Genomic DNA, 12,289 nt, shown 5'->3' with positions numbered 1-12,289 from the left:
ATCATTCTTTTTCCATTCTGATGCTCAGTTTGACCTTCAGCAAGTCATTTTCACTATTTAAAGATGTTTGAATGCATTGAATCACTGTCATGTAATAGATTGATTTGCCATTAGTGTTCCAGAGCAATTACACAAGAGTATTCTCTAAGTATTTCATGTAAACAATATTTAAATGAAAACAAAACGCATTAAAATTCAGAGCTGGTTAGTGGTCTAGAGGTGGAACTTGCCTTGTATGTCTTAAGTCACAGGGGCAAGACAGCGCCATGTATAATAAATAACTAATCATGAAGACACCTATACCTAAGTTTAGCATCTGAGATAGACTTGCCTTTTTTGTGATTTCTAAAACATATATGTTGTATTCTTTCATTTTTTAACACCCTAATATTGGGTTGTCTTTTACAGGGATGCTTATCACAACATTGGACCATTAGATCCAGAAAAACTTAATGTGTTTCGCACTGTTCGGGAAATCACAGGTTTGTACATAAACCATCTCTTCATTACTGTTAATGTAACCGCTTCGTTACACTTTATGATTTTTGCCTTTATATTCCTGTCATGTTTTAAAATGTTTGCAGTTTAGCTGGTGTTTGTGTGTTGTTCTTGTGTGTGTGTTTGCGCAAGTCAACCAACTCCCTTCTCTTGAGACAGTCCACCCCAAGGACAGACAATGCAGCATAAGATGAATATTATATGAGACTTTCAATCTCTTCTGTCTCTCCCCTGCCTCTCCCTTGGGGGCTCTCTAGCCTTGAGTCCCTCAGTCCCTTCTCTCCCTTCATGCACTATGAAGAAAAGATCCAGAACATGCGGTGTGCATCGGTAATTGTCCAGCTCTCCTGTGGCACTTTTGAGCTTCGTGTTTGCTGTCAAGTTTTTCTAGCCCAGACACGTAACAGTGCCAGCAGAACACTACACACTGTATCTGTGATATCGTCTTCCCTCATGAAATAAAAACACATATGTGGCAATAGATTTGTTAAAGCCTTCGTAAAGTTTCTAAATTTAAATTGAGGTTTTCCAAATAAGCTAAATTAAAACATTCTCAAGCACTTTGTCTATAGAAAGCAAAAAATATGTCATTTTTTTATGTTAAAAATCGTATATATATATATTAGATCTGTTTTTTGAGGAGTCTGAAGCACTTAGGGCAATTCAGGCAACATATGTCCCCTAGTATGTGCGATAGTTTCATAATCATATATTTGTATTGATATGTGTACTACAGATTACAATATCATCATCAACAGCAAGAAAAAATAAAAACTGGAAAGCAAGGCAAAAAGTGAAAAAGTTCCCACGATTAAAACATACAGTCTTCCTCTGTATTCTCATATTAAAATCCGGCTTGGCCTTGCTCAAATATTACATGTAAAGTAGCAAACAAGAAAAAAAAGTTCTAATGGAATCTAATTAAATTTATTGGATAAAAGCAAAGAAAATAACTGTAAACAAATTAGAAACCCCAAAAACTGCAGCAAGGAGCAAATAAATCATCATCTGTTTTGAAGAAGTGTTTAAGAAGCTTTTTAGTCTTTATTGCATTAATCTCCCACTGGTTAATTCGTATGTTTCAAATTTCATGTTATTTGAGTTTTTTTTTTTTTTTTTTTTTTTTTATTGAAGAGCTAGCAGAACCCCAGTTCTGTCAATTTAAGTAGTTGTGTCATTGAGCAAAACACTTCACCCATGGTGCTTACTGATGGTGGTGACTGTGTACGGCAGCTTCTACTCTGTCGGTGTTGATCCAGCATTGCCACCATCAATGTGTGAATGGCTTAAGTGAAAAGTCCTGAGAAGTCCCTTTGCTAAAAAAAAAAAAAAAGTGTTATATAAGTAAAGGCCATTACATATACAGTATATCATATTCTCTGGGAATGTAATACTAACTTATTGAATTCCAATAAATTGATTTCTCTCAGCTATATGATAAAATTCAAAGTCCTTTCCAATGAATCACTGGGATGGACTGTTGTTCATATGCATCTTGCAACAAGACAAAGTTAGGATGGTGTTAAGGTGAATAAAATATATTGAAAGCTTGCTACGCTGTAGTAAGACATTTAGGGATCATCATGCCTCTGTAACAAACCATTAGATACTGTTAATTTACCAACTATTCGTTTGGGAGGCATAGCAAAAAATTCCTTTTTTTGCACTGTTTCATATGTATTTGTATGGAATTAGCTGAACTTTGCAGGATTTTAAGAGAAGCCATGGGTATTGGTTGAAGAAGGCTGAGATAAAAAAAATATATATATATATATTTATATATATAAAATGTATAATACGCCTAGTAGATTTAACATTAAATAAGATGCATTTGGAAGACTGCACTATTTTATCGAACCTAAATATCCCACAGACCTGATAATCTAGAGCAGTGGTGTCCACGGTTTTTGACCACACAGGCCAAAACTGTGACATTCAAAGTACTGAAGTACTAATTAAAACTTTCAAATTGTAAAAGAAAATGTACAGGCTCTGTAGTCAAACTTTTGACATCCTTGAAGCAAACAGGTTTGCACAATACAGTAGGTAAAAGATCTATTTTATGCTACATTTGAAAAAAAAAAAAATTTTTTTTTTTGCAGTTTGTGCTGTAAAATTCCTCTCAGATTAGGCAGACAACCTGTACCAAACATCTCTTTATTCAGCTGTCCTCTGGACGAGCTATATTGGCTTTCCACGCCTAATCCTCCCGAAGCCCACACCCCCACAACCATGACAACCAGTCCGACTACGTAAAAATTGCGATTAGGAGAGCAGAACAATACAATAGATGAAGGCTGTAGCTTGACTGATGGACTGCTTATTTCCCTTTACATTGCTTTTAAAACTGACCATTTTGAGCAAACATTAGCTAAGAGATTAAGAAAGGTAATGATAGAGGTGAAAGGGTATTTTTCATTTATGAATCGCATACACTGGCTTCAGGACACATCTGAGTGTTACAAAATGTTTCTAATGTGTATTTTGCATAATATGGCACCTTTAAAGACTCCTGTCTGTGTATGGAGATAGTGATATGTTACAGGAGAGGAATAAGTGCTGCTTGGTGAAAGGGGTCGGCCAAGGTTTTGATATTAGAGCTTTTGATTTATTTGTAAAATCTAATCATTTTTCTTTTAAAACAGTTTTTCTCTTAGAATAAATTTACTCAAATTAAAGGCTAGACTTTGCTGTGAGATCCAAATCATAGAAAATTATTCATAAAAAAAAAAGATTTTTTATTTCCTTACTTAATATGCCAAAGTTGTTCCTGCCTGGGTATTAAAGCTTCATTTACTTTAAACATATATCTTCTCTTTTGGTGAGTGAAGGCACAAGAGCAGTTGATGGGGCATAAACCTGTAGCCATGTACTTAGACATTTGTGTCAGCTCAACTTGTTGTCTCCCCAAGCTGTCAAGAAACTGTGACATCTGACAGAAGCAGTCAACCCGGTTTTCTGACCCTTAGGTCACAATAACACCGCCTTAGTTTTCAAATGAGTAGGATAGGAGGCCAGCTGCTTGCATCCTCACACACACTCATATTTTTACTCTTTATTCATTCCCCCCTTGACTCTTGCCTCATTGGATGTTTAAAGACCGTTCACCATGTCAGATCCTATTCAAAGAACACAACAAGTGAGTAATCAAGCCTTACATTCATAAGGGTTTTGACTTAGAACTATAATCATCACAACTTAAGCCATCTTGACCTTTACTTGTGAGCTCATGGCCCTCTTTACTAAGAGCCTCCAACGGGCAATTTGCTGTGTATTTTGATGTGTATAAAATGTGTCTTTCAGCAAATCATGAGCCACTTCCTCAGTGTACAACGTTACAAATTGTTAGATAATGTTAATGTTTATAAGATTGTGTGTCTACTACTAATGCATGTGAGGAAAATAGGAATTTTAATCAAAAATGAAACAATTATATACAACTCAGGGAAACACCTTAGTTAGGAGTGGATAAAGGTGGACTGTCAGCTGTTGTAAAGATAATACAATCATACCACTATTGGTAAAGGAAACCCTGTGTTACAGATATGACCATAGAATGTTGAAAATCCCACTGTTCATTTTGTTATTTATTTACTCTATTTGCAGTGGAATTGTTTTAATTCATTGTAATCCTACAACATTGAAAAATAAACAAATATAATAATTAAATCCTACCATAACTCCGATGTTAATCCTGGAGGAATTAGGAAGAAGGTGTGGAAAAGTATAAATAAATTTTTGCCTTCAGAAATCTCCTTGATTAATTGATTGCTGTTTGTCTTTTAAGATTGTAGTAAAGTAAAAAAGTAAAAAATAAAAGCAGGTAAGTATAACAGGGGATCATTTCTACAAGATTTGTATAGCTTTTTTGTGACATAAATTTATCTCAGTATGATGCCAATCTGTCCTTGAAGCTTGAGTGGACAATAGCCTAATGATAATATGGCTGCTTTTCGTTATGTTAGCCTGTTTCCTAATGGTGTGTTATTTACTGTATAGGTTTGTATTCAGCTCTCTCTTTTGATCTTAAATAGCATGGTTAGGCTTAGACTCGCTTTTTTCAGCATCAGGGTAGTTTTTATATAACTACATTTAAGTTGTGTAAGTGTAGCACAACTATGCCATTTCAATAGCATTTATGATTCTAGGATAATCATCTTCACATCATGATATAATTAATTTGGGCATCAGCTTGTTTTTAATGTATATTTAAAAGTATTTCGAACATTTTTGTTTTACCAATACAGTCATCAATGAATTATATCTCATAGGGCATGGGTCAAACATTAATGGTTGTAGTCAGACATCATATGCCAACTGCTCTGGAGGCAAACTGAAAATCAGACCCCAAACATAAAATGAACAGACCTAAATAATTTACTGCATTAAAAGAAAACTTCACAATTTGCAGTGTTTTTAATAAACTTTAAGCAGCAAGAGTCTTAATGATTCACCTATCTCTAAATAAAAAGGCAAAGGATGGAAAAATGCTAGGTGCTAAAAGAACAATCAGACAAGAACAGAGACTCAACAGTTTCTTTACAAAAAGGGAAACATCGATAGTTAAGCAATCTTTTAGTAGTTACTGCACCTAGACACTACAAGTTGACCACTCCTTAAGGTTGTAAGCATATTCCTGAGGCTAGCATCTGTTTTTAGACTAATAAATATGCATGCAAGTAAGCAAAATGGCCCTTCATCAAGCTCTTTCAGAGGTTTTTAAATCACGAGAGATGCTCAGCTGGCAATGGCAACACAACTATCTTGATAACATTGTTAAGCAAAACATTAAGAAAACACTAGATAAGCAATCAACTGAAAACACTGTCATAAATTAACTCAAAAGATAAATCTTATGTTTGTATAAATATATATTTTGTTAGTTGCCTCTTGCCAGCTGATTTTGGCAAACCTCTACTCCCTTGTAATTGCCACTCTCATCGGATAATGATAATTTGACACATTAACACTAAATACTGTATGTAGTCATTTAGGAATTTGTTGTAGCACAACTATTAGTTTTGCCATAAATAACTATCAATTAGTTTCAAAGGCGGTTATTAAAATGTCAGGGTGTTTAATCTAATTAAGATGTTTAAGAATATCAAGAATCATTAATGAAGAAGTCACTGGTGGTTTGATTCATGTTTTTTGAATACCTGCCTGGTGTTGTATTATACTGTAGAACAGTAGATGAAGTACTTTCAACCACTACCATTATCAAACAGCAAGCTCTACACACATATTTTGAAAAAAGAAAAACACCTTCTCTCCACAACGTAAGAATTAATTTACTCGTGGAGGGGATTTTGCTGGGATTTGCAGGGGTGTGGGCTGCCATTTGGCTGGCAAAGGCCATTGTGAAAAGCTGCTACTGTACAGTCAATGAACTCTGTTGTATCATCCTTTGAGGACTGATTAATTTATTCTGCCAGTGAAATCAAGGCATCCCTCAATGCATTTTGGGGCTGTGGAAAGGGAACAAATTATGCTCTGGACAGGTGTTCATAGCTCTATGATGTCATTTGAAATCTCCAGCCGGTGTAGAAATTCCTCCTTTCCAGGAGCAGGTCACATTTTGTATGGGTTAATACTTTGCAATGTGGGATTCAGAGTTCTTTACCAGTCTCTGGTCATGCAGCTCAGTCCCTGCTAACACACTGTATATGAAAGATTATCTTGTGACAGTATTGTTTTCGTCAACAAATTATTTCGCTGATGCTCCTTTTTTATGATAATAAAGAGAACCAACAAGCTACTGAAAACATGGATCTTTGATAAAAAAACATGACGACTGGGTATAGTTTTCGTTGTTTGGATGAGACTGAATAAAAACGTTGGTGGTTGGTCTGTCAGTCGTTTAAACGCATCATTGTGGCACCCCATAAGTATCAGATTTTCTACTGTATTCTGTTTGGTCACACCCACCTAGTGTGCAGTGGTACAAATTCTGCATGACCATAGATGGACCATGACTGCAGTAGAAGAGGTAAAAGTAAGCTGGAAGGCAAAAAGCATAATGCAGGCTTAACACAAACTCTGCTCTTCCAGCTGTGCTTGTGCAGAAATGCGGCTTTGCGCATGGTTAGCTCAGACTCTGCACTTTATGCTCCACACTGATGGTTCGCTCTCAGCAGTATGGCTCATCCTGCCCTCGCTACTTAATAGAATATATTGTGTGTGGCTGATCATCCTCTGCCAAGCCTAAAAAATCCTTTTGTCTAACTATCAGGATTTTATTTCTTCCACCTCACAAGAGGTAATGCTGAACCTTCTTTAATTTCTGCCAAAAGGAATCCCTAAATTTTAATCAAAAAAAATATTTAATTGCATACTGTTTCATTTTATATAAAGACCCAGATGAAAAGGTTTATCGATCTTGAATATTTCCCTCTCATATTTCTTGTTTATCTATTTGAATATTTCAAGATGTTAGCTAACATATTAATAGGAATAAGGCAATTATGTAGGTTCTCTATGTATTTCTTTTTTATATAAGATCCTTTTGAATTTAAATCGTCCCCTGAGCATGGTATCCAAGGGGTAAACTCTTAGAAACAAAGCCAAAATGTTTTTGTTCTTTGCTTTTTTTGGAGTAATAAAGATTTTATTGATCTGTGTGTAATGCATAATTCATAGTAGATCAGGAAGTGTTTGCTTTTGGACTGAAACCTTGTATGTCTAAAACTATTCTTTTATTGTGAATTGTGTTAGCTTTTCTGTCTGCTATATAAACCAATATGATATGTTGAACTAGATCTGCTATTTTCACAACTTTTTTGATAGACTTTTTCTATAAAGTAGGGCATTAATTAGTAAAAAAAATTAGAATTCTAGAAATCAGTTTTCTGCAGCATTTTATCTTCAGCAATTGTAGTATCTAGGCAGAGCTGTCAGTCTGATAAAGAATCTAGGTGTTATTTGAAATTTTAAAGGTTAGCTGCTTTTTCAGTGCAACATAAAACTGACTTAAACTATACTAAAACCTTTTTGAGTTTCAGTCGACTAAAACTGGACTAAAACTATCGCAGATAGTAATGCCTAAAATTTGTCTGAACTAATAATAGTTTCCCTCCTGAGGACAAAAACTGAGACTAAATCTAAGATAGCTGTCAAAAACAACACTGTGACAGACTTATAAAATTGCATCAAACTCTGCTGTCATGCATAAGCATCTTGTGTGTTTTTGTTGTGGTCGGGAATGCTGTTTGTCTTTTACTTCTTTTCTTTTCCTCATCAAAGAATGTTAACAAATATGTATCTCAATGGTGCTGCTGTTCAGCTGGGATTGAGATAACAGATCAAACAATGTTTGCAAACTGGTAAAGAGTCTGTTGAAGGTTATTGCTCTCTGTTTTCAACAAGACAATTTTAGACAGACAGTATTATGCACCCGGTGGGAGGAAATCACACACTGTAATATGATGATGTCAAATAGTTTTATAGATTGAAAAACATTCTATATGTATATTTGTATATCCTATGGCACAGTTTGTATTGGTTTGGTTGTAATTGTTGTTTACCACTTCCCTTCCATCTACTTGGTGATTAAGGCAAAGGCAAATAAAATAAATATATAACCCTAATGTAATGTTGTTTCTTGATTTCAAGAAAGATATTAATAAATAAATTTCATTCCCTAGTGACTGTAAGATCGGGGCTACATTCAGGAGAGTGGTGGTTTGTGGTTTTTGCCTTGGTTGTATTGCCTCAACCCACAGTTTTATTTGTCTTTTGGTGTTGGCCTGGGGATCTTACTCATCCACTGTTCTTCTACTAAATATTTCATATTTCTGAATCCATTATTGAAAATTATAAATGAGCCACAGCCATCCTTTCAGCTTTTCATTTAATCCTTTAAATGATTTAGCAGAAGAGAAGCAGAGACAGGGAATGCGCTGTCTGTCTGTCTGTCTGTCTGTCTGTCTGTCTGTCTGTCTGTCTGTCTGTCTGTCTGTCTGTCTGTCTGTCTGTATCAATCAAGTAAATTTCACATTGCTATTATAATTGTCTTTGTATGTGCCATGCCTATGCTATGCATTTGGGTCATATGTATACAGTTTTTCTTCATGAGCACTATACATTAATTATGGTCCTTCTTGTTTGTCTGTGCCTGTGACACAGCTTAACATGAGTTTCTATGTGGTTTTCTTCCTTCTTAGGCTACCTTAACATTCAGTCTTGGCCTGACAACATCACTGACTTGAGTGTTTTCTCCAACCTTGCAACTATAGGAGGGAGAGCACTGTACAGGTAACTAATGATCAAACAATCTAGTTAAAATTTTATTTTTTCCAAGTTTAATTTATGTTTACATCAAGGTTCTATTGAATATACTCAAATGGTAGCTAATTATACCCATAATATGTGGTACATAACTGTGATTGGAGTGCACATTTATCTTACAAATGCATGTTGTTTAGTACATTATTCCAGGCAATTTAATTTATAATCATATCAAATGTTCCGTTGTGCAACTTAGAAAAGTGACATCAAAACAAAAAAGAGAGGTCTCCCAGCCACCACTGCTATCTTGGAACATTCTGGTGTCTCGTGCAGCTATAGAACAAAAAGAAAGGTGGCCCAACAAAAAGGATTTGGCAGGATACTTACTTAACAATAGCAATAAGGTACATAACTTGCTTTCAACTTTGGGTGTCTACTTACACCACTGTAAAAATAGAAAAGGTCTAGTGCCACAGGAGTTCCGTCCTAATATCTCATCCAAGCTTTGAATATCAGCCCATAGACCTTTGCTCTATGTCTCCTGCCTTTATCTCAACCCCATTTTCTGTCAGCATATTGTCAAATAAAGATCACTTTAACTTCTGGCTCTAGCCAATGCCAGACAATTTATTGAAGGAACTTTTTTTTCCTTTGATGTATTCCAATTTTAGATATTTCTATTTATCTGTCCTTATTAAAAATATCTATACCACAGGCTGTCAAGGGTACTGTGATTAAACCTGGTCTTCATAAACATTTAATTACAGTTTATCTATATCTATATATATATATATATCCATCCATTTTCTAACTCCATTATTCACAAATGGGGTCATGAGGGATGCTGGTGCCTATCTCCAGCTGTCAATGGGTGAGAGGCAGGGTACACCCTGGACAGGTCGCCAGTCCATCACAGGGACAAACAACCATTCTTGCTCACACTCACACCTAAGGACAATTTAGAGAAGCCAATTCACCTAACAGTTTTTTTTTGTTTTTTTTTGACTGTGGGAGGAAGTCGGATTACCAGGAGAGAACCCACGCATACTCAGGAAGAACATGCAGACAGACCCTAGGCCGGGAATCGAACCCAGAACTTCTTGCTGCAAGGCAGCAGTGCTACCCACTGTGTCACCAAGCAATGAAACAGTATTGGTCAAATTCACAACTGATGTTCACATTACCTCAGTTAATGGGCTTATTACTGTACTTGTCCTTTTAGATATCAGTGCTGCATTTAATAGTCAATTACAATATTTTCTGGTAAACCTACACATGTCGTGGTTACTGGTTGAGTAACACACACACACACAGAACAAAAAAAAAAAAAATGGTATACTCTGAAGACAAAAACCTGATCTGTGCAACTTTTTCTAAACAGGCCAGACAGAATTTGTCATAAACTTAACATTTAGATCAAGTAATGTCACTTAATGTAGCTTGTACTTTACATTTAGATTCAGTTATGTAAATCATTTGTGGATTAAGTTATATGCTCTTCTCTGTTTAAGTGCTCTGCATTTTAATTTTGTCATGTGGAATTATTACAACGAACACTGCTTGAAACAGGTTTTGGTCATTATTTTGTGTTAACATTTAAAGACTCCGGCAGTTTCAACCCAACTAATGGAGCATAATTATTTATCACTTACTCATCAGTGCTTTTGCAAAAGTGCTTGACAATGCATAGTGACATTTGGTAGGTAATATTGCAAGTCTTTGCTGATTATATACTGCAGACTAAGTGTGTGCGTGTATCTGTGTAAGAGTTTGGGTCTGTGCACTGCACTGTGTGCAGATAAAAACAGCAGGACACATTATAACCTGCCTCTGACCTTTGCCCTGTGCTTGACCCTGCATACTCTGTCTGTCTGATGGCTCTAACTCCCCACTGCTTCCCTGTCACATTTACACTATAAGTGGAGCTGAGGAAACTAAATATGGGGAAAAACAAAAATAAAACAAGACTTAGGTAGAAAGGTTTTTTAACTGCTTTATGTTGTAGATATTTACTTACACCCCAGAAGATATACAGCTCTAATGAACAGACAGATTTAGTATGATTTAGTATAATTTATGTATAATTGAGAGATATTGTTTTTGAATAAAAACTGAGAGCAGCTACTAGAGCAATTAATAATTTCCTATTAATATTTCAAGCTAACAAGATCATTACTGTTTAAAAAAAATGTCTGCTCATAAAGTGATGTTTTGTGCTACTTAATCCTCGTTATAACGCCTACAGAGTTTCTCTGTGGGTCTACAGGTGGGTTGCCTGTGATTGGTCATTTGAGTGCTACTCATAAAATACCAATCTATAATACATTGTCTAAAATAATACAATCTTTCTTTGACAAAATATTTTTGTAGTCTGCCCTAAGAGCTTCAAAAATAAAAGTAGATCTAGAAAAAAGAATAAACTCTACTCTTGCAGGTATTGATGTAGCCTAAGAGGGTCAAAGATAAACATATCAGAGCAGCATTTTGGTTTCATCTGGAAAAAAATACCAGAACAGAAAAGAATAATTGAACAGAATAATAGAATAGAAGAATATAATAGACTTTAGAAAACACTTTATTGTCCTAATATTTTCGCAGAATAGTTTTTTAGTGGGGAGTATGAGACATTTACTATTTACATAACCGCATAAACTATGTAACACACAATATTGTTATCATAAAAAAACTATGCTAAATATTAAGCAACACCCTTTTTACCGCACAGCTTCAAACCACCCTGCTCTGTAATGCATAGAGATTACAGGATTTCAGAAAATTATCTAATAGACACTTGATACAGTAGCTTGTTACACATTCTGACAGACGTATCACAACTCCATATAGATGAACGTCAAACAATTTTACTTTAGGCAAAGAATATATAAAAAATGTATAAACCTGTTGGTTTCAAATCCTTGTTTGTGGAAATTATTGCCTTTAGGATCAAAGCATGTTTTTTATTTATTTATTTATTTTAAGTGCTGTATAAAACCCTCTCCCTGCAAATGACTGTTTAAAAGCAGAATCAGGAGAAAAATATTTTCTGCATCATTGAAGGATTTTGTCTGTAGATTTGTTTTAAATACAAATTTGTGTAATAATTTATTTGTGTAATTAATTTTATGGGGTTATATTTTTGGTCAGAGGTGCTAATAATAGAACAAGTCAGCTTATGTCTCTGTTTTGTGGTGTTTCTCAACAAAACTCCTCTAATTTAACTGACTTATCTTCTTTATATTTCACCATCTTCTCTCTGTCTTTTTCATTCTGTATTCAACATAAACTTTTCTCCCTCTTTTCCTGCATTCCTCTTCTTTCTGTCTGGCCACACGTCTCTCTCACCTCCACCTATGTGGCCCTCTCAGTGGGATCTCTCTGCTGGTGTTAAAACAACACGGCATCTCATCACTACAGCTTCAGTCCCTGAGAGAGATCAGCGCTGGGAATGTCCACATTGCAGAGAACAGCCAACTCTGCTACTACAGTACTGTCAACTGGACAACATTGTTTCGCGCTGGAAACCAAAAGGTTCTTATCCGTAACAACCGAAGCCCACAAGAATGTG

At 35.3% G+C, this 12,289-nt stretch overlaps 1 protein-coding gene across 1 annotated transcript in view; it reads left to right on the top strand.

Moving 5' to 3' along the window:
• The window catches only part of erbb4 (erb-b2 receptor tyrosine kinase 4), a 367,864-nt gene that overhangs the window by 266,950 nt on the left and 88,625 nt on the right, over nucleotides 1-12,289 (top strand). Inside the window, exons 10-12 of the mRNA XM_015379960.1 lie at nucleotides 409-482; nucleotides 8,661-8,751; nucleotides 12,090-12,289. Coding sequence (XP_015235446.1) covers nucleotides 409-482; nucleotides 8,661-8,751; nucleotides 12,090-12,289 — 365 coding nt within the window. The remainder of the gene's footprint in view (nucleotides 1-408; nucleotides 483-8,660; nucleotides 8,752-12,089) is intronic.

Source organism: Cyprinodon variegatus, unplaced genomic scaffold, assembly GCF_000732505.1.
Source record: "Cyprinodon variegatus isolate N-32 unplaced genomic scaffold, C_variegatus-1.0 Scaffold204, whole genome shotgun sequence".
In the NCBI taxonomy this organism is placed as follows: Eukaryota; Metazoa; Chordata; class Actinopteri; order Cyprinodontiformes; family Cyprinodontidae; genus Cyprinodon; species Cyprinodon variegatus.
This window is presented reverse-complemented; position numbering and strand designations above follow the sequence as displayed.